The following is a 24,430-nucleotide window of genomic DNA, read 5'->3' on the forward strand; positions in this document are numbered from 1 at the left end:
AGAAGGATTCAATCTTGAAGGGAATAACAATGTGCAACAGGACGTCTCTCTTCGTCCGATGCCAGTGATTAATTAAAACCCCATTTTGACCTGAGGCTTTTTCAAGAATCTCAATAACATGATATCTAAGCTAACACCGAAATGCTGTAGAAATGCTGTGATTGATATAAGCACACACACACACACACACACACACACACACACACACACACACACACACACACACACACACACACACACACACACACACACACACACACACACACACACACACACACACACACACACACACACACACAGAGAAGGCACATTAGCCACCAGTCACCAGTTGTTTTCTTAGGCCGGCCGCACATTGGCTCCGACAGCACTGCGGAGCACTTTCGCTTCAAACAGAATTCGGATCCCCAAACCCAATTTCACACGAACATAGCATTGATAGTCAATGGGCGGCGCAGACAAAATAGAAATCGTCTCTAATTGCTGTCCGACATTGGCGAATGTCTGCGGACATTGGCGCCGGTGTGCGGGGTTCTATTGAAAACAATGGAATCTAACTTTTGCGGAGCAGTGCTCAGCACTTTGTCGAAGCCAATGTGCAGAAGCCCTTACAGTAAGAAGGCATTTGAAAGTGCTCACCACAGAAGCTGACAATATGGCTGCTGTCTTCATGGACAAACTTTCTAGTAACAGCTTCCTCCATGATCTGCTTCACCTGAAGACGAGAAGAGAGGGGGAGAATGAAACTGTTAGTGAGGGATGAGAGACAGCAAAGGAGAGATAAATGCAACTCAGCCAACAGTGATTGAAAAGTTTTGTTACAAAATGACTTCAATGTAATTTTTTTACTTTTGAATTTTGTTATTGGAAAATACTTTTCGTCTCAGAGTGAATTGCCATTGAAATATTTTTTGAGATTTTGAGAACATGCTTTTAAATCTATGTAAAATGCATTTTGCAATGCAATGTAATGCAATGCACAATATAACAATGTCAATTTCTCAAAATGTTCCAAAATGCATATAAGCCATTTTGCAACCAAACTCAATGTGACTCAGTAGAAACTAAAACCACTGCACCATCTCCTGTACCACATTGTCAACACTGTACAAATATGACAGCCGCTAAAAAGAAGAACACAGAGCAAAGGCAACAGTGATATCCATGTTTGCTGCTGTTCAAGACCCATTCAGGCACTCTTTTGTGTGATTGGCTTTTTGGAGGTGAACAGTTTTACTCACAAGCAATTATGGCAAGGAATTAGCTTAGCATAGACTGCTGAATTGTATCACACCAGTATTGTGCTAATCTTTCCAGCCCAATGGGAGGTGCCAGATGGTCTGTGGAGTAGCTTGTGACAAGAAATATTCTGCCAGGCAACAAGTGTTCTGGAACTATCTGTTCCGTCAGTCTGTCTGTCTGTATGTCTGGATGGATGGATAGCTTTGTGCGAAAATGACTGTTAAGACAGTGATGACAGTTAACGTTTATATGCTCTAAATACCTTAACGTCCGTCGGGACCAATAAAGTCTCTGAGGTGAGAGTCAGAGTAGTTCAATCACGAAAAATGACAACTCTACAATAGGATATCCAACTCTACTATAGGATATGCATATTGATACGAAGTACACAACTCTTTTTTCCTCTTCAGCAATTATTTATGCTTTTATTGCTGTCAGAAAGAGAGAGGGGGAGCACTGAGAAATAGAAGTAGAAGGAGTTGGAGATTCAGTCGCAAGCAAGATGTGGTATATTTAGACACTAACTTAGTATCGGCAGTAGAACATAAGCAGACAGGGTAGAAATTGAGAGGAAATGTAGGCCTTAATAGGCTACTGAAGAGTGAAAGAGAGAGAGAGAGAGAGGGGGGGGGAGAAACAGAGAGAAACAGAGAGAAAGAGAGAGGGAGGGAGAGAGAGAAAGAGAGAGTTGTATTTTAATATGATTTGGAGTGTGTGTTTGTGTGCGTGTGTGTGTGTGTGTGTGTGTGTGTGTGAGAGAGAGAGAGAGAGAGAGAGAGAGAGAGAGAGAGAGAGAGAGAGAGAGAGAGAGAGAGAGATCAACAGTAGAGGAAAAGTAAAGAGTTGAACAGTGAAGAGGATGAGTCACCAGTTGCCAGTTGGTGCTGGTTCTGCTCTCGAGTCACAGAGGTGAACTGAACTCCACGGCATGATCAGGTGGGTGAGAACACACACACGCCAGCCACGCACACAAACGCAAATGCACGCACACACACACACACACACACACACACACACACACACACACACACACACACACACACACACACACACACACACACACACACACACACACACTTAACACCATGGCGGCATCAGGTGGGTGAGTACACACACGCCACGTACGCATGCATACACAGACGTGGGAATGCACATATGCTTGCACTGCACACACACACACGCATGCACGCACGCACGCACACACGCACACACGTGCGCGCGCATGCACGCACACACGCACGCACGCACGCACGCACGCACCCACACACACAGGTACGTGACTACCATTGCTTGATCAGATTGGTGAGTGGGTGGCTAGGAAGGCGAAGAGATGAAGACTATGAACAAACCTTTGTGTATCTGAAGAAGACACAAGTCACACACACACACACACACACACACACACACACACACACACACACACACACACACACACACACACACACACACACACACACACACACACACACACACACAGATACCGGTTAAGCACCATGAGACAAGTGTGTGGGTGGTTGACTTGGAGGTGACTAGGGTGGAGAGGTTGGTCAAATCTCTCTCATGTGTGCCTCAAAAATAAAACAATAAAAAACAGAAAATAATAAATATATTCTCAAAAGGAAAAACAGCTTCACAAGTAACAGCCCAGGGTCAAGACATCTTCAGCAGGGTCAAGACGTCTTCAAGAGAGAATGTCAAAGTGCCTACGGGTTTTTTTTTTCTTATGGGTTTTTTTTACTCTATGTGTACACTGTAGCATCACCTTCAACATTCTTCTCACCTGCCGGCACTCCTTTTCTCTAAGGTAGGTTGTTCACCAAATAAACTATCAGCAAAGATACCAGTGTGCGGTGATTCATCCTTAATTTGCCTGCATAATTAACTTGTAAGGCATGTACTAAGCAAACGCTAAGGCCTACTAGGTCCTTACTAAGGTTAAATTGGTAATAAATCCCATATTGTACAAGACATTTGCGAATACATGCCTAACAAATGTTTGATTTTGCTTTGTACATGCCTTACAAGTTACTTATACAGGCACATTGTATGTATTAGTGCTAATAGATGTATCCCTAAAATAAAGTGCTACCGAATCTTCTGTTCATAATGTTCCTTCAATACCATATTATCACTGCTTTTTTTACGTTATCGTCAGCAGTTACGACGGGTGAGAATGTTAATGTTTGTTGCGTGCCTGCATCAGGCCTCCATCCGACATTGCTCGCGCGTGCGCACACACAAACACACACACACACACAATATCTATTATGACCGTGCATGTGCAAAGGATGTTCTGTAGTGATTTCCCTTGTCAACTGAGACTACGGATTATAGGCACAGCCAGAAACAGACACAGACACTCACACACCCACACACACCCACACACATACACACACATACACACACACATGCACACACACACACACACACACACACACGCACGCGCGCACACACACACGCACGCACACACGCACCCCCACATACACACACACACACACACACACACACACACACGCACAGAGACGCACAGACACGCGCGCGCACACACACACACACACACACACACACACACACACACACACACACACACACACACACACACACACACACACACAAATTCCTTTATTGAATTAGTGCTGCCATGCAACCCGTTAATAGGACTCATGGTAATCAGCTGTGCAAGGCAACAGCAATTTCCTGCCATTGTGTGTCTTTCCCCAGATCAGAGATTACGGGGAGCCGAGGGAACCAATCAAAACAAGGCAGGCACACACACACGCACACACACACACACACACACACACCAGTGCTTTACACTAACTTTTTCGCTTACCAGCCATTTTGGCTAGTGGTTTTCCTGACTCACTAGCCATTGGGCCTTTTCACTAGCCATAATTTCCTTCGCCATCATAGCAGCTTTAATGAATTATATAATAGGCTGTAATAATGTAATGTAGGATAATATAACATAATATAACATAATATAAAATAATATAATATAATAAATATAATATAATATAATATAGGGCCTAATAAATAGAATTGTTATTAACTGGTCCATGCATGCATGCATGCTATAAGAACAGATTAACTTATCTGAGGAATGGCATAGCCGTACAGAAACACCAAGCACAGTGTTGTGGAAGGGCACAAATGTAAGCTACATGAGAGCAAAATATTTCCGTCTTTGATCTGAAGGGCACTTTCGATGCGCAAAGTAGATAGTGCAAAGTCATTGCAAAGCTTCGCATGTCCTCTGTCATGGATGTGGAATAACACCTCTTCTGGAATATTTTCTCATAAAAATAGGCTATCCACTAGAAGGCACACATATATGCGGCCGGTAACTACAGAAGGAGTTACGACTTCCTTTCATTCCGTTCAATATTGAGTTGTTTAAAACATAAACGGACGCAAGGCAAGATGGGCACATGCGAAGGGACATGGGACATGATTTTGTGCGGTCTGGAAGGCTACTACTGCGCGTTGTTTAAGCCCCGTTTGACAGTCGGGAACAACGGCACAAGAAACATGGAGGAATATTAAGGTATGAAGACATACAGGCAAATCAGAAAATGATTTAAACCGAACATTATTAATGCCGCATGTGTCCTTGTCTTATCACTGCGCTGATTAGTCTCAAGACTTTCACAAGACTGAGGTGTTCTCCTCTCGCCTTGGTCATTTTAATGTCCACTACTACTATGCATTGTACTAATGACAGATCCCAAAACAGGTCAGTTGAGATGAACTTCGCTACTTTATTTTCACGTGAAGGTTTTCAGTGACATTTCCAAAACGCGCGCTGATGTGCCGGACCGGTAGCTCGCTGCCGCACAAGACTAGCTCTATCAGATTCCTCTCGCGCGTGAGACACAGGTGACACGTGACACAGGTGCTTCATGGGTATTGTAGGCTCGCGAAAACGCATTGCATTGCGTTTGTAGCAAAGACGGTCCGAGGGAAAAAACTACAAAATGCGGTGCCTCATCATTTAGAATAGTGACGGACCCGCCAGAATGGCTAGTGAACCTTCGGTATCTACTAGCCAACGCCGACTTTCACCCGCATTTGGCTACCTGGCGTGTGTTAGTGTTAAGCCCTGACACACACACACACACACACACACACACACACACGTGTGTGTACGCACACAGACAAATAGGCACACACATGCACACACATGCACACACATGCGCGCAGGCACACACACATACACACACAAACAGAATCATGCAAGCAGGCGCACGAGCACATGAACAGAAACACACACGCACACGTACATGCACACAGACAGACAGACACACACACACACAAATGCACACACACACACACACGCGCACACTCACACACAAACGCACACACACACACACACACACACACACACACACACACACACACACACACACACACACACACACACACACACACACACACACACACACACACAGCACACGCACACGCACACGCACACACAGACTGACTGGCTATCTCCTGTTCTAATTTGTGAGAAACAGTCTCAGTGAGCAGCTCGAAAGAAATTAACCACCCTCAGCTATCTGTTTTTCCATCTTAGAGCACTCTTCATGCGTGTGTGTGGTGTGTGTGTGTGTGTATATGTGAGTGTGTATGTGTGTGTGTGTGTGTGTGTGTGTGTGTGTGTGTGTGTGTGTGTGTGTGTGTTGAGTGTGTGTGTGTGTGTGTGTGTGTGTGTGTGTGTGTGTGTGCCTGCATGAGTGTGTGCATGTCTGTGCATGTGTGCATCTGTGTGTCTGTGAGGTTTGTGTGTGCAATTTGCAGGTGTGCGTGACTGAGTGCGCAAATGGCAGCACGACCACCAACCATGACTCACCCGTCCTCAACGTTACAATATAAACATTTTAAAAAGCAGAAATGAACTGAGCCAATAAGATATGGGAGATTCCCCGTCGTCATAATGGACGTCATTGTGGCAAAGGGAGGGGGAGATGCCCCACGATGCGCCCACGCGCCAGGCTCATGGGCATGGCAGTCAGAGAAGCACCGACGGCAACCCTAGTGGCCACGCCATACAGTCACAGACTAGAGGGTTAGGAGTCGAGTAGAGAGGGGATTGAGGCGGGGAGGGAAGGAGTATGTGAGAGAGAGAGAGAGAGAGAGAGAGAGAGAGAGAGAGAGAGAGAGAGAGTAAGGGGGAGAGCAATAGGGATGAAGAGAGGAAGGATGTGAAGTTGAACTTGGGAAAGAGGTTGAGGGATGAAAGGGGGAAGAAGGGAGAGTGAGGAGTGAGGAGGAACGAGAGAAGTACACACTTTTGACACGTACCCAGGTATTCTCCAACAACGATGACCTTTATCTATTTTTGCCTTTCGTTTACACCCAAATGGAGAGGTTTCCTCTGGAAACAAATCTTTCTAAAGACATGAATGGCTTTCTCCTTGCAGCATATTGATGGGCTGATGGTGTGAACGAAGATATTTTGTCGGCAGTGGTGGACAAAGTAAAAGTAAAAGTAAAAAAAAGAAACACAGTTTCTTTCCAACACAGGTAACATATCTGAGTTAAAAGTAGACCAATGTACTTACGATACGCTGATTCTGCACAGGTTGGGTTGAGTTTGTGGTGGGTCCTTGTGAGGATTTTATTGATTTTCAGTAATAACAAAGTCTATCTCAATGGAGTAAACAGTGTAACAGCTATGTAATATCATGTGCTACTGTTGTAATTACACCACAAAAGTACTTTTACTTTTACTTTTACTTCGTCCACCACTGTTTGTCGGGAGGAAAAGTTAAAACGATACAAATAACTGGCTATGTGTAAACAGTGTGTTAGCGAGGTAAGGATGTAGGGAGTTATAGAGGGGGAGAGGTATGCAGAACGTGAGATATAGAAGATGAGAAATGGAGGGGAGGAGTGAGTGAGTGAGTGAGGTAGGGAGTGAGTGAGTGAGGTAGGGAGTACAAGATAAAGGGAGGTACAGCATGAGAAAGAAAAGAAGGGGAGGGGTAGTTTGTGAGAAATAGAGGCAGAGAAGGAGGGAGGAGGAGGGTGAGAAAAGGAGGGTGGGCAGAGGTATGCAGAACGTGAGATATAGAAGATGAGAAATGGAGGGGAGGAGTGAGTGAGTGAGAGAGTGAGTGAGTGAGTGAGGAGTGAGTGAGTGAGTGAGGTAGGGAGTGAGTGAGTGAGGTAGGGAGTACAAGATAAAGGGAGGTACAGCATGAGAAAGAAAAGAAGGGGAGGGGTAGTTTGTGAGAAATAGAGGCAGAGAAGGAGGGAGGAGGAGGGTGAGAAAAGGAGGGTGGGCGACAGAGGCAGGCAGAGAGAGGGAAGGAGTGAAACAAAGTAAGCAGGGAGAGAGAGAGAGAGAGAGAGAGAGGTAGAGAGGTAGAAAAAGAAAAAAGAAATTGAGGGAGGTAGAGTGAGAAAGGCAAGGCAAGGCAAGTTTATTTATATAGCGCATTTCATACACAGGTGCAACTCAATGTGCTTCACAAAGTTAACAAATGTAAATGAAAGGAAACAGGGAAGAAAGAAGGAAATTAATTAGAGTCAAAAAGCATTTAAAAACATTAAGATAAAACATAAGGTAAAAATAATAATAAAATAAAATAAAATGAAACAAATTAAATAAAAAATAAAAATAATAAGAATAAGTAATTTAAGCTAGGGGAAAGCATCTGAGAACAGCTTTGTCTTGAGTCTAGATTTAAAGCTATCAATAGTGGGTGCATTTTTTATGTCATCTGGAAGCTGGTTCCAAAGCTTTGAAGCATAGAAGCTAAAGGCTGCCTCTCCACACTTTGTTTTGACTTTTGGAATCACCAGCAAATTCTTCTCCGTTGACCTTAGTGACCTAGTTGGTGCATACAGCTGAAACATATCCAGTAGATATGTGGGTCCCATTCCATTTAGTGATTTAAACACAAGTAGCATAGCCTTAAAATCAATTCTGTAGCTTACTGGGAGCCAATGCAGCGATCTTAAAATTGGAGTAATGTGGTCGAACTTCCTTGTCTTTGTAAGAACCCTTGCAGCTGCGTTTTGTACAAGTTGAAGCTGTTTAATGGTTTTATTGGGGAGGCCAGTAAAAAGACTGTTACAGTAATCAACTTTACTAGAAATAAAGGCATGTATTAGCTTCTCCAGATCATGTTTAGACATCAGGCCCCTAAATTTAGAGACGTTTTTTATGTGATAAAATGCAGACTTAGTAATAGCTTTCATGTGACTGTTGAAGTTTAGGTCACTGTCAATGAGGACCCCAAGATTTTTAACTGTTTCCCTTGCTTTCAGTCCCTTCGTTTCAAGGATAGTAGCAATCTTTTGTCTCTCCTCTCTTTTCCCAAATATAATTACTTCAGTTTTATCTGTGTTCAGCTGGAGGAAATTGTGAGACATCCATTTGTTAATTTGGTCCATGCAATGATAGAGTGATTCAAGGGGGGTATAGTCATTTGGGGACATAGATAAGTAGAGCTGGGTATCATCCGCATAGCTATGGTAATTTATGGAGTTATTCTCGATAATGTGTCCCAGTGGCAACATATACAGATTGAACAGTAGTGGTCCCAGAATGGAGCCCTGGGGGACCCCACAATCCAGAGACATTGGTGATGAAGTATGTCTTCCAATGGCGACAAAAAAACTTCTTTGTTGTAAGTACGATTTTAACCAGTCGATCACTATGCCCGTAAAGCCAACCCAGTGTTCCAGTCTATGTAGTAGTATAGAATGATTAACTGTATCGAAAGCAGCACTCAAATCAAGAAGTACCAAGACGGATGATTTGCCAGCATCAGAATTCAATCTTATGTCATTCATAACTTTAATAAGAGCTGTTTCAGTGCTGTGGTAGGCACGGAAACCTGATTGAAACTTATCAAAATAGCTATTAGAGATTAGAAAAGCAGTTAATTGGTTAAAAACAATTTTCTCTATTATTTTACCCATGAATGGTAGATTGGATATGGGCCTATAGTTGTTTAGTACCAGTGCATCCAGGTTGTTCTTTTTCAGTAAGGGTTTCACAACTGCTTCTTTCAGACAGCCTGGGAATATGCCTGTTTGTAGTGAGGTGTTGATGATCTGAAGTACATCTGATGATATTAGATTTAAGATGGATTTGAAGAAGGCTGTTGGTAAAATATCTAAGTCAGATGTAGAGGAGCTAAGACTTTGTACCGTTCTATTAAGAATGTCCACATCAACTAAATGAAAATTTCTCATGAGGTTAGGATTTAACTTCACCATAGCAAGCTGGTCTGAATCTTGGGTCGGTTGCACATGTGTGAGTATGTTTGCACGTATTTTTTTCAATCTTTCCTTTGAAAAAGGATGCGAACTCATTGCATTTGCTGACTGAGAGGAACTCAGAGGGCATTAGATTTGGGGCCTTGCTAGCTTTTCCACAGTGCCAAACAGGACACGTGCATTATTAATATTTCTGTTAATTATGTCAGAGAAAAAAGATTGTCTAGCTTTAGAAATTTCTTGGTTGTATTTCGAGAGTGTGTGTTTATAGATTTGGTAGTGGACTTCAAGTTTGGATTTACGCCACTGTCTTTCAGCCCTCCTGCATTCTTGCTTTAGCAATATAACTGTGGGATTCTTTCTCCAAGGTGCTTTTTCACGTCCCACTGTTTTGATTTTTTCGGGGGCAATAACATCCATAATACGGGTCATCCTTGAATTAAAATTAACCATGAGATCATCTGCACTCTCTGAGGTTTGACTTTGGATCTCTGAAAGTGCTTGCTGAAAGAGTGAGGCTGTCTCACAGTTGATTATACGTTTTTTGACTGTAACAGATTCCCTTTGAACATGAGGGTACATAGAAACATCAGAAAAAATGCAGTAATGGTCAGAAAAGCCATAGTCTTTGACACTAGCACAAGCATTAAGGCCTTTTGTTATTATTAGGTCTAAAGTGTGACCTTGGTTGTGTGTTGGTCCTGTTACATGCTGTGTGAGGCTAAAAATGTCAATAAGACTTAAAAATTCCTTAGCATAGACATTCTCTAAGTCGTCCACGTAAAAATTAAAATCGCCTGCTATAAACAAGCTATCATAGTTCACACAAACATTCGACAACAGCTCACCAAATTCCTCTAAGAAGAGTGGTGCAGAAAGTCTTGGAGGTCTGTAAATAGTCAATAACAGTATGTCAGAAGAACATTTTAGAACTGCAGCTAAGTATTCAAAAGATGAAAATTCACCTAGTGATGTCTTTTGACATTGAAACAGTGCCTTGAAAATAATTGCTACCCCCCCTCCCTGTTTATTCTGCCTTTCTGTACTAATGAAATTAAAGTGTGACGGAGTTGCTTCTATAAGTGTGATAGAGCTAGTGGATTTTTCCAGCCATGTTTCAGTTAAAAATAAAAAATCAAGGTTGTGGGTACAGATAAACTCATTGACAACAAAAGGCTTGTTCCTTAGAGATCTACTATTCTGTAAAGCTAATTTAGCATTGAGCATTGGAGGCATTTCCACTGTGGTAGTGAGTTTTTTTGGGACAAGTCTGAGATTTCCCATGCTTGCCGTCTTGGGGGAATGTATGCGTGTCCTCAAGAGACCTCGTTTTGTTGTTAGAACTGGAATAAGATTGTCCACGGGTCCCCTTATCTGCTTATTTTCAAAACAACTGTTACTATGTGGGTAGGGACCCAGTTGATATCAGACTGTGCTTTCAACCATGTCATCCTCACTGATACTACTGTACTCCAGAGCACAGACAGGTGGTTGTGGGGCCTTGCCTTTTTTGGGTGCAGTCATGGATGGAAGTATCCTTTTAGATTTTGGGGTAGAATGAGGTTGACCTTGAGAAATATCCGCATAGGAGGCTTGGTAGGAATGTCTGGGGGTAGAAAAGGTAGATCTGGCATAGGGGAGTAGTCTCGCCATAGTTTCTGGAAATCTCAGTCTGGGAGATGAAGATGGTGTTTCGTCGTTCCGGGAAGGTTGTGATTCCATTGGTGATTGCATTTTGTCGCCGTTGCCAGGGCTTGCTGGTGGCTGCGTTTCGCCACATCTGGGGGGTGAGTTTGGTTTTGAGGAAACCACATTTCCTATTTCCTGTGTGGACAGTCGCTTTTTGGCAGACCTGGGAGGTGGAATTGGTGATGCCAATGGCATTTTGCCAGTCCGACAAGGAGGTGAACACTTGATCTCCGGCGAGCGGCTTGCTGCCAGTTTCTGTGACAGATCTTCCAGCTGTTCCGAAAGCTGGTTCAGTTTGTGGCGAGTTCTGTGTGTTCCGTTGTTTTCCACTTGAGCAGAGAGGGACTTGGCTACGTCATCTGTGTGTGTGCTTTCGCCAGTCTGTGGCTCAGTTTGCACACTTACAGGCACAGAGGGCTTGTTGAAATGCCCCTGTGTCTGAGTGGATACAGATACAGGCCGCTTATCAGCGCCCAAGGTCTCAATGCTGTAAACCAACTGGTCTGTCAGCACTTTGGCGCCGGTCCAACTCAGTTCTGCACTGTTTTTTTTTAAAAGTACAGTGCGTCTCCAGAAACGGTCGAAATTGTCAACAAAGCTGATACCGTTGGATCTGCATGTCCTTGACAGCCATGTGTTTAAGCAATTTAATCTCGAAAACGCAAAGTCGCGATAGCATGGTGCTGGTATTGGCCCGCTGATGAAGAATGGAATTTTCAGATCTTTTAGAGTTGAAAATAAGTCATTAAAATCCTTTTTGACAGTTATTTGCTCTTTGAACAGATCCGCTGCCCCACAGTGAACAACAAGGCGATCAATAGATCTGTGGTCAGACACCAATTGTGGGATACTGTCCTTGGTCTCACGTACGGATGCATGGGGCAGACAGGACACTTTAAAAGTTCCATTTCCGATATTTTTCACACTCAGATCACCAACAACAAGTGTTGTAGGAGAGGCAGGCAGCTGCCGTCTAACTTTGTTCTTGTTATTCCAATGCGGTGTACGTTCAGTTTTTATTCTGGGAGCAACTGGTTCCACTTGTTCAAGGCACTCAAATCGATTTTGAAGTTTTATGGGCTGCCCTGAAAAAGTTGGTCTGGCAGCAGCAGACCGCACTGGTGTTGAAGTTAGTATTTTATCTCTGTTTTTGGGTCGAGCCCCTTTGCTTTCCCAATAGTGAGTAGGCCTACTCACATTTTGCTTTGCGAAGCTTTTGCCAGGTGTTTCGTCCAGCGTCACAAATGTCACATCAGCCGGTCGTTGGTCTGCTTTTGCATTTGCGGCACCTGTTTCAGGACTTCCTTCAGTCTTTGATAGGCGATCACCCAGTAAGGATTCCAGGGCAGAAATCCGTTGTTCCAGCAGTATCCATTTTTTGGACTGTCGTTGTCGCATTTTGTTATTGTTTCAGCTCGGCAATTGTTTTGACTTCTAGGTTCTCTTGTGAAAAACACTAATGTATGAATAAAATCCTCTGTTGGGAGGGAGGGAAGAAGGGAGGATGTGAAGGAGTGAGGGAATGACAGAGGAGGAGTGGGAGACTGAGGAAGGGTAGACTACAGAGTGGGAAGTGGGAATGAAAGGGTTAAGAAGATGAGCGGGGAGGGGTACCCCTTCACCAGTCTCCTGAGGTGTGAGTCACCCTATGTGGTGTGTGTGCATGTGTGCATGTGTGCGTGCGTGCGTGCATGCGTGCGTGCGTGCATGCGTGAGTCTGTGTGCGCACATGTGAATGGATGTCGTCACCCTCAGAAAGTGAATCCGAATATGTGACAAGAGAGCTAGTGACGCAGCATTCATCACTAACGTAAGTAAAGTCTATCTTGCTGTCACCAAGGAGAAATAATTTCGTTTAGGCATCCACAGTCAGTCACTGCATCACAGAATTTCACTCAAGGCTGATATAAAAATAACAACCAACAGCAAAACAGCTGCTTACCAACAAATAAGCTCATCTGCTTTCATTACGTTAAAAAGGCTTTATGCAAAAAAGCATACTGATGGATGCATGTAAGAAACACAGACAGTGCATTCATAACTGAAAAGTAAAACAGCTTAAACGTCAATAATCCCAGCACATTGCACAACATTAATCTACAATGTATACAACAACACACAACATTGCTATGACATTAAAAAGACACGGTCAATACCATTTTGGTAACAAGCTCATAGAGATTCTGAATTAAGGGGTTATTAACAGATGCTTTTATCCAAAAAAGCACACCGCTGGATATATTCAGAAACCTATTGTTCCACTCTCACACATCCACAAGTGGCAATTGATTGGATCAATGGAGTGGAGAGGGATCAATTCAATCTATTCAATCAGTCACCCCCACACACAAACACATGATGTCAAGCGGTTATGGGGAACACCTCATGTTCAGTCTACAGAGAGAGAGGGAGGGGGGAGAGAGAGAGAGAGAGAGAGAGAGAGAGAGAGAGAGAGAGAGAGAGAGAGAGGGAGGGGGGAGAGAGACCCTGGTGCTGATGATGTTTAATCAGCTCTGAGCCTGTGATAATTTGATGGAGTGAATTATCAGCAAATTCAAAAAACAGATACATGAATGGGGAGAAATGGATGACTAATGGGATGGAATGATTGGAGGATGGAAAATGGATGGCCAAATAGATGGATAGATGGATAGATAGATAGATAGATAGATAGATAGATAGATAGATAGATAGATAGATAGATAGATAGATAGATAGATAGATAGATAGATAGATAGATAGATAGATAGATAGATAGATAGATAGATAGATGGATGGATGGATGGATGGATGGATGACCAAATAGATGGAGGATGGAAGAATGAATAAATTCATGTTGGCTACCATGTATTCTTCCACACACTGTCAGTTTTGCCATGTTCCATCTAAACTAAATTAGGAGGAACTAATGTAATGTAATGTAATGTAACTTATTTAAAAAAATGTGAACAAAACTGTATTGAATGGGCAATACAAAAATGAAATTGGGAATACAAAATGCAGTCTTTCTAAAAAAATGTAATACAATGTTTGAGTGTCTTATCCTCTGTAAATCTATCTCTGGAATATTCCTTACCCTAAATATCATCATAAACAACTAACAACTGTATTTTTGCACAACTGACATTTTTACCGTCACATTAATTTGTAGGTGCTTCAAAGGTCATGCATGTGGTGACTTGCCATTTTTATGCACGGAAGATTATTAAGTCGCTTTAATAACCAGAGTTAAATGTCATTCCTCTGATCCATATCTCTCCAAGACCGTATCTACTTAATCACACCGCACCGGAACACCTTGGCATTTAAAGAAGTAGTCTATGCACTTGCCGTCTAACTGTTGTTTTTCATGTGGCTTTTTTCTGTGACGATACTCATAGCGTCTTGTTTTGTAAATGATGCATGTTGTGTAAATGATGCATGCAGGGGTGCCGACAGGGAGGGACAAAGGGGAAGGTTGTCCCGGGCCCAGGGAGAGAGGGGGCTCAGAATTGGGTTCCCTCAGTCATTACATTGTATCTATTGGGCAGAAACACAGAGAGAGAGACAGACAGACAGAAAGACAGACAGACAGACAGAGAGAGAGACAGACAGGCCGACAGACAGACCGACAGACAGACAGACCTGGGCTGATACAGATGTAGGGAATACCAAGGCTTTATCATGGATTAATGGGTTTCAGTGTGAATATGAATATTGTGTCAAAACAACCAAGCTCCAAGGACTGACACAGATTCGTTTCAAAAGGGGGAGATTATCTAGCTCTTTCTGACCTTTTGTATTTGCCTCCAATTATCAGGCTGGCACAGTAGACAGAACGTGGATGATGTTATTGTGAAAAGACCGAATCAAGCAATCTGCAGTTTTACTGTCTGCTTCTCTCTCTCTCTCTCTCTCTCTCTCTCTCTCTCTCTCTCTCTCTCTCTCTCTCTCTCTCTCTCTCTCTCTCTCTGTCTCTCTAGTATGCTAGATATATACTAGTTACATTGCTAACTTAAGTTACAATATGTTTTACTGCAACACAGATTTTAATGTGGAGGGTCAGAAAGAAGCTATTTCTGAACCTGCTACTTTTTGTCTGCATGCTACCAAAACAACCCCTGGATGGGGGAGGTGAAAGAGTCATGACCTCATGAGTTTGATTGACACTGTTAACTGCCAGATCCATATTTAGTTATTTTGGCAAGAGTAAATAAAGTAATGCAAAAGTGGTGTAATGCCTTACATGCCTTAAATAGTAATGCTTTAAATAGTAATATGCTAGTGTAAGGGATTACTTTGAAAAGACAGTAACATGTAATCACCAATGCATTAGATTCAAGATTCAGATTCAAGATTCAAAAGCTTTATTGTCTAATATGTTGCCATGAGAAAAAAAAATGTCGCAGGGCGAAAATGTGAACGCTTTGAGATTTTCCACCTCTTTCAAAGACCAACTGCCCCTAACCATTAGACCATGGCTGCCCCAAGGCTGCTACATGATCTTCAGTGGTTGTGACACAGGGAACAGAGGCTTCACTTGCCCAAGGCAAAAAAACAACACACGGGTCCCCTCAGGTCAACCGTGGTTTACTGTAGTCTGTAGTCTGTAGTCTCAAACACACACAGACAGACAGACACACAGACGGAAACCTTATCCTTTATCCCTGCTGTCGTGTGTGGCTGGCAGGCCCGCTGGCGGGGGTGTCAAACGGGTATGTTGTCCCGGGCCCAGGGAGATATGGGCTCCAGAATTGGGTCCCAATTACATTATATGTATTGGGTAGGGGGCCCTTTCAGATGACTTTGTCCTGGGCACAGCAAAAGCTGTCAGCGGCACTGGTGGCTAGGCACAGAGGAGAGGAGGGGAGGCAAGAGGTAGATAGGGAAAAGTAAACAGACTGTGCCATTGCCGTCACCGGAGTGTGTGTGTGTATGTGTATGTGTGTGTGTGTGTGTGTGTGTGTGTGTGTGTGTGTGTGTGTGTGTGTGTGTGTGTGTGTGTGTGTGTGCGTGTGTGTGCTCAAGCCCTTGCTTGGCAGGCTGCCTCCGTCCTTCAGCAAACACAGGTGTGCCCATCACGTGAGCGTGCTTGGTGAATGGCTCAATCCGAAGTGTTCACTCATTGTGGACTCGTGAACAAATTTCCATACTGATCCAGAGCCACTTCTTCTGCAGGACTAGGATGTTGACCCCTCCAACAATGCAACAAGAGGGAGTACCTGGTCCTAACCAGTCACTGTATATATACTATATATAAATGGACAACAAGGTTCTATTCTATTCAGTCGAACAGGTTTAAACTGTTCATTTTGCAACCGAAAAACATATCAGGGTGGGATATGATTATCAAGCGCTTCTGATTGGCAATTCTAACCAGGAAATTTGTTTTTTTTTGTCACAAAGCGGAGAGAAACATGCTGCCTCCATAGGATATAATTGGTACTAACGGTTTTCTGTGTGTGCACCTACGTATGTGTCTGCACACCTTTTGATATGATTCATGTAGGCCATTAACCAAGATAGATGACAGAAAATACAATAAGGCTAAATCATTCCACATCTCACAAATGCTCAAATCACATAGCTCATGCGTTGACTCACAAGTCACTGACTGAGGGCCTGAATAAACTATGGGTGCTAAATCGGGCTCGTTGTGTTTGCCTGTCATACTACAGAAATAAAGATAAGGTTGCCATTGCCAAGTCAACAGTGGATTATTCTGTCTGACTGTCAGTTTTTGGTCAGAGGTTGAAATCACAACATCAGAACGATCATACAATAATGTGGATTTTTTTGTTGTTGTTCACAGTGGTCCAAAGGCCTACTTTCAATCCAAAAAAGTGTTTGAAGTTATGCTGATGAAGGTTGAAAACACTGACATTATAAATCATTGCATAAACTTTCTTGGATTGAGATACACATGTATAGTAATGTGGACTGAAAATGTTTTCCCTGTTTGAATCTTTGGGGTAGGCTTAGCAGGATTATCAACGCTTGTCTCCAGGTTCTTGTCTTGTTTATTCTTTTCCAACACCACCAATTGACTTGCATTGGCTTTCCACCAAAAAAGGGCGTAACGCACATGGCACACGTCACACGTCACGCCGTTCATGCGTATGGTGGAGACGGAAAGGCCCACAGCTAATGAACAGGTGGTTTGATTGGTCATAGTGTTGGACAATTCAGAGCAGAGGCAATTTTTGAACCGTAACAACAGTAGTTTGGTCCCACCCACAGCCTTCAGCTGTCTGAATTGTCTTGTGTCAGACTACAGCTTTCATGTTGTAGTCTGGCTTGCCAGGCTACATCACGCTTTTCCACTGCCCGTTTTCTACCCAGCACAGATTCACACGGCACAACTCCTGCGTTTACAGCTTTTCGCTAAGTACAGCACGACACAGTTCGGAAATCAGTCCTCTGTTTTTTTTCTTTCGTCTGGCTGTATCAAGCTGAGTGGGTATTGTCGCTGTCTACTACCCAGAATGCTGTGTGCCAGCTTCCTCAAAACGGTGAATAAAAAAAACATGGCAGCCACCCGATCAACTACCTTAGAATTGTCTTTAGTTTGACACTTAATTACTTTGATATTAAAATCGAAACAAAAAAATCAACATTGTAGTATCCAAATATGATGTCGCTCATACTATTGATAGCCTACTTCAAGACTTGGATATCTGTCGGCCTTACCTTACCTTAGTCAACTAGCCTCCGCAAAGTTCTACGTGACAATGTCAATAACATAACTTCAACCATACTCCGGGCAAGACGGTTTGAAATGGAAATAAAAACCAGGCTGACAGAATGACATCACTGAGCTTGACATGACACAGCACAAAATGGCCAGGTTGTATGGGGAAAAGTGCCTATACACCCATCCCTGAATGGTAAAGACCTGGCCCCACCATGCCTTTTTATACTGTATCTGAAGCCTATTAATCATTGCTCTCCTGTCTGACAGGATGGATGATATTACGGGTTTATTTACCTCCACAATATGCAGTTAAAAAAGGGCAACGCTTAGTGCTTAAGGCTTAGGTAAGGTTGTGTCAACACCAATAAATTCCATCCACAATAGTCACCTCCCAAAAGATATTTGACAGTGTCGCCTGAGAGGGAAACGAAAGGCAAGGAGGGAGAGGGAGATGGCCGCTAAACCTTTCAGGATCAATGTTTACTACATCATCTAATATTCTGTCAAGTCGCATTGGCTTGACTTGCTTGAGAGTGAAATTATTCCACCATCATTTGGGCACGGCAGGCAGTCTTGTCACAACCAGGCAAGCAAACTTGGCAGTTGCCTAAGGCCCCTAGATGAATGGGGGTCCCCTGATAATGTCCGGTTTTGTATTTAAATGACAGCAATGATTCCGTCAATTCAGTGACTGAAAAGTTCAGTGATACTGTACTCTGCCCTACAAAGGCAAAGTGCAGTAACTCCATTTTTTGTGAAAAATGAGTTTATACTGAAGATGGGCTTAATAACACCTCCTTTATCTTGTGAAAAAACCTTATGGTCCACAATGTGTCTCGTTTTAGAGATATCGATGTGTCACATTTGCAGTAACTACAATATCCAGCCTGATATACCAAGGCTTTGATGGCATTGTTCTCAGCTTCACCGTCGGTGTGGTTACTGCCCTTTGCCTTTGTAGGGCAGTACTGCTATAACATTTTTTCGAGGGGGGCCCTCCCCAATTGTTTTAAGACAGGAGTCCCCAAACTTCTCTGGGGGCCACATTATCGTTCCTGACTGTGATCAGGGGCCGGAATCAATCATGTGGGCTTTATACTAGGCAACTGCCTGTTATAACCATAATTTCTAGCACAAAATAGTTCATCATTACCAGTGATTTGCAAAATAAGTGAGTACTTCACATGTTTTCAATTTGAAATACCACAGGTATTGCTTTTAATTTCTAATAACCATGTAAAAATACCAAGGAAAGGTTAGAAAAATATGGTTTATGAGTTATACAATAGAAATGTTAGGCCTGTTTATACAACAGTGAGATGAGAAACTATCAAGACAAGATAGGATTGCTTCTTTGGGGCAGTTCAAATGGTGAGGTGCAGAGAGGTGGAGGGCCGGTCAAAGGGGCATGGCGGGCCGCATCCGGCCCCCGGGCCTTAGTTTGGGGACCCCTGTTTTAAGAGAACAAGCATGGGGGGTTGGGGTAAGGGCCAAAAGTCCCTCTTTGCCTATTGCACCCAAGTACCTTGAAACAGCCCTGTACTTGGGTATCTACGTACATGCAGCCGCTGGCTGCGAGTCTGATGGTGGTGGGAAGAATTAGCTGAGACAGGAGCTCGCTTCAAGAGAGAGGTGTTCTGTGTGGGCAGATGAAATTGCTAAATTACACAGGCGATTACCTTCCATTAAATACAATATCAGCTGATGATTTTTTTTTCCACCACAAATTCCTTCCGAGTCACTGGTTTCTGAACATTACACGCTGCATAATGCTTGACTCTTGTCCTTGCCAAACTACAGAGCTGTAAAAGTGGGGCATCCTCGAGTCATTTCTCTCATACAGGGAAGGAGGGGAGGGAAAGTAACTTTAATTAAAAAGTAACACTAGGCCTTGGGCCCCGCAGGCCAAACGGTAGGGTACTCGTCTACCATGCGGCTGACCCAGGTTCGATTCCCACCTGGGTCCTTTGCCGGCCCTTCCCTATCTCTCTCTCCCCACTCACTTCCTGTCACTATCATAAATAAAGTAAAAAAGACCCCCCCCAAAAAAAGCAAAACAAAACAAAACAAAACAAAACACTAGGCCATGGCCATGGCTGAAATGGCTGGGGCGCCGTGCTGTTGACCCGTGGACCCAGGTTCGATTACGGCACAGGGTCGTTTCCTGATCCTCCCCCATATCCCACTCCATTCCCTGCCCCACTCTTCGCTGTACTATCCTAGTAAAGCAATACTAACATTTTTTTTTCAACATTGTTGTGATGGCGTTACCATCTGGGTGTGCTGTGACTGCCATGCCAAAAAGCCTGAGGAGGCAGGCTGGTGAAAGAGCAGATGGGTTGGAGATCAGAAGGTCATATGTTTGTCCCCCAGCTAGAGAATGTATTAAGTGAGGTGAGGTGCTATGTCAACTTGCTAAGGTGTTGTAGCATACAGGTACTGCAGGTGTAGCCCTGAACAGTGGTTCTTAACCTTTTTTCTCAAAGCACTCCTTTACTTGTGCCCAAGACAAACTGTGCTCCCCCAACCCAAATTTCTAAACATGTACACACACATTTTGTTTTTAAAAAAAAAGTGATTTAATTTGGTTTTGATTTGACCAAAGTATAATGTTCCCAAGCAGAAATTTGATCACAACCTCAACACAGACAAAGGGGGTGCCTGCACCCCAACGTAGCCCCTTAATGCACGCCGGACCTCCAGTGGCACGCTGTAATAGAGATTGAAATGTAACTACCATAGCACTACGATACTATGACACAACACAGGCCCTTTAGGCACAGGCACCACAACTTGGTCATTACCATACTGGTAACAACAAATTTATAAAGCCGTGTCTTAAGGGGTTAAGAACCACTGGCCTAGAAGATGAACCCATTTAGCTAGCGGCAGAACATACTGTAGTTTTGCCTGATGAGTTGGTCCAGTTCTGCTCAACTGGAGATGATCCAAAAGGATTTTTTTTTTAAAATCCTTCAATCACAACGCAGTATCTGTGTGTATCTGTTTACCGAGCCTCTCGTGGGGTCTTAGTAAGGGGATAGCTGTGCTGGGCTATTGTGTTACATGCAGTCAAACACTTTAAAACCAACAGTTGCTTCTACGGTTTCGCTAATGGCACGGTGCCAGATTGTAGCCTTCATGATACAGTGTGGCTTGTCTACTGTCCATTACAACTGCTCTGATCACCCATAGTACTGTCCTGTATCCCAGCCTGAGTGAAAAACTTGAGTAAATTAATTTTTATCAAAAGATGCAACTCTGGTTGAGTGAGGCTCCCACGCTGGAGTTGCTGCGAGGTTGCGGGTTCGAGACAGTGTCTGCACAGCGTAGGTAAGCCAACAGGGTTGTGGAGCATTATATGTTTTATGTAGGGGGCCCTTTCTGATGACTTTGTCCTGAGACCCGGCAAAATCTGTGGCGGAACCGGGGACTATGGCTAGACACATGGCTAGAACAGTGCTGTTCCTGACCTCAATCCCATACCAAAGGCATATCACTGAAAACACATCAGTGAACCGGAGAAGAAGCACCCACATCCATATATTGATTTCAGCCTATGTTTCAAGCCCTGTGGCGATCAATTTATGAGTCAAAAGGCTGTCCGAGCCACACAACGAAAAACACAAGATGACAAATGTGTCTGGCAACCCTTCTCCTCTGAGATGCATATTCATTAAACGGACAAAAAGGGCTAGAGATCAATACTGTGAATAAGTGAGCGACAAAACAGTCAATTAGGACGGGAGTTAAGGATGCATCTTTGCCAACATGGACACGGATTATATTTGGGTCGTTAGGGTACAGGGCAGTCATAATGCTATACTTGCACTTTCAATGTTCATTTTGTCTTTTGCGTAAAGAAAATCAAACAGTTATTAGTGTCCTTTTTCAGAATTTAAAATCGGTTAACTACAGCAGATGCTGACAACATCAAATGACCCATTGGAACACTATAGTCACTGGAAAGGCTTTACTACCATTGTACTACACTACTATGGCATTACACAGGCCATTAAACCTGGTCATTGGCATTCTGGTAACAGCAAATTTATAACAGGGGCTGTGTTTTAACGCGCTAAATCTCAGTCCAATCCCGGTACCAAGGCACTAAAATACCTGAAGCAATCCTGTGTAGTCCAGAGCTAATCTCAAACCAGTAACCTCACAGCAAACTGTACGCTACCAAATGAGCTGTAAAAACTGGGCAGTGAAAGAATTTCCCAATCAATGTCTGGAAAGTTAAGTTAGTAGGCTCTTTTGGTAGACAGTTAAATCTCTGAGACACATGCAGTCTTGCCAGATTGGGCCGTTTCCCGCCCAATTGGGCTGCTTAGGGTGACCGTCTGTGGGTAAAAAGGATAAAAATGGGCATTTGGGCGGGATTTTCTGCAAATTTATGGCCATGGATATCATTAGAATTTAGTTCAAATTGGGCAGTATTTTGTGCTCCCAGGCATTTGAGCATTTTTGGGCTGGAAATTGTCAGACTCATCTGGCATCCCTGGACACACGAGCTAAGTAGCAGCCCATGGTGAGGAGGAGAGGAACGCTCTTCACGGATCGCACATCCGTATTTGTTGGATAGGCAGGTCCCCACAGCTGACGCCCTTGATTGGCACAAACGTGCAAGAGGTGTTCCCATAGTGAGATGCTGCCCAGGTCAACCGAAAGAGAACCGGGCTTCTGGCTAAGCGAGTGACCAGTGAAAAAACTGGGCTTTCTTTAATGTTCTACACCAAACACTGCTAGCTTTCATCCATTACACAACTAAAACATGCCTGATGCCTGTTGGGTCGAAAAGTATGACCTGAATACATTTTCAAAGCGGCGCTACTTCTACTATCAGATTCACCTTTGTCCTGCACCTAGCCTCAGAGAGGTGGGATGTGCATACTCTTACTCTAATGACAACCAAAACATGGCTCACATAAAATGATGAGCACCACAAATGTTTCTCTGTGTATTCATGTGCAGCTTGGTATTCATTTCCTGTGCAAATTACTTATCAATGTCACCTTAGCTGAATATGTCTAATGCTTCATTGTTTCAATTTTCTGAGTAATGACAATCTGTAATATATGACCACCCACAAATAAATCCAATCGTGTTATCACAACAACAACAATAATAATAAAAACATTATTTTCTCCACAATGGAGACTATGAATCAGAGATGCAGTATTTTCATGGCACTGTAACTGTCTCAGTTCAGTTGGGCCTAACTTGATGACAATCTTGAGTCCATGATGACTCATCACTCATGACAGCAAAAAAAAAACAAAAAAAACACACACACACACAAAACAAGTTATATTTATGGATTGCACTGAGCAGGCCTATCAACCCCTGATTCACCCCAGCCATTTGTCTTCAAGATAACATCCGAATTAGAATTGGCGTGCATTTCATTTAGCCTATGTATAAAGCCATGGACGGAAGACAGTTATAGGATCACTATGTGGAATATTTGGAACATCAATAAACACTAAACACACACACACACACACACACACACACACACACACACACACACACACACACACACACACACGCACACAACGACATGAAACAGAGCAACAGCACCGGTAATAACTAAGCATTTGGCAGAATCTGGTGAAGTCTGATTTCATGATGCCAATGGTCCATGAACATCCTGTGAACATCCCCCCAACCCATTGCCTTGATCTTCCTGGTAAATTACCGTTAACTGTGTGCAATTAGGCTTTTTTTACCCATGCTTTGACAGTCATCAATCAATAATGCTCCCATAGCGTCTCTTCCAAGCCCACCCAACTATAAGGACAACGACGACAGAGTAGCTGAATGCATGGAAGATTTGCCAGTGATGAAAGGACACTAAACACACGCGCGCTTGCGCGCGCACGCACACACACACACACACACACAATGAAGCGGACAAAATAGAGAATATCATTGGGAACAAAAAAGGATTAAACTCTGCATGGATGTATTCAAAGTTTCCTTTGGCACTTCTTAAACCAAATTATGTTAGTTTTTAGTATGAGTCACACTTTGGTTCCTCTTTGGTAGCCTAGGATAAAACCTTGACACGTGTGGGTCTCTGTGACGAGTTATAACAGCCCCCCAACCGACAGTCTACCTGAAAGCTTCTGCCTACGTTCACCCGCTTTTTTGATTTGATTACACTTCAATTGAAGCGGAAAAGGACCCACCTCTTTCTTGACGGTCCTCAGCAAGCGCTGACGAGTCTCCGCTTCTGCAACATAACAAGAAAAAGATTTGTCAGACAATAGTCAGAAAAGTGGCCATGTTTTGCTTTGATACATCTAATAAACAACTCATTTTGCCTCACCTGCTAAAGCGGTTGCCATGGCTTCAGTTCCTCAAGCACAGCAGCTCCGTGGATGAAACGCGTGTGGCCGTACCCGCCTCCACTCCACGACTGAAGAGCGAAAGTAGCGATTCGCCTGCTCCCTACCAGCACGCGCGCCCTCTTAAAGCGACATCGATCCAGCAGAATTTCAGATGGAGACGGCTGAGAATGAGAAAACGCGATAGTTTGCTTGCCGCCTTTTACATTATACATTTCCGAGACAGCTGCAGACGACT

At 43.4% G+C, this 24,430-nt stretch overlaps 1 protein-coding gene across 1 annotated transcript in view; it reads right to left on the reverse strand.

Annotated features, from left to right (window-relative positions):
- sgsm1a (small G protein signaling modulator 1a) overlaps nt 1-24,257 on the reverse strand; it is a 97,563-nt gene extending 73,306 nt beyond the window's left edge. Inside the window, exons 1-3 of the mRNA XM_063195051.1 lie at nt 24,174-24,257; nt 24,034-24,077; nt 637-712 (exon numbers count right to left, since the gene is read on the reverse strand). Coding sequence (XP_063051121.1) covers nt 637-712; nt 24,034-24,077; nt 24,174-24,192 — 139 coding nt within the window. The 5' untranslated portion in view covers nt 24,193-24,257. The remainder of the gene's footprint in view (nt 1-636; nt 713-24,033; nt 24,078-24,173) is intronic.
- Nucleotides 24,258-24,430: the final 173 nt, after the last annotated feature.

Source organism: Engraulis encrasicolus, chromosome 3, assembly GCF_034702125.1.
Source record: "Engraulis encrasicolus isolate BLACKSEA-1 chromosome 3, IST_EnEncr_1.0, whole genome shotgun sequence".
NCBI lineage: Eukaryota > Metazoa > Chordata > Actinopteri > Clupeiformes > Engraulidae > Engraulis > Engraulis encrasicolus.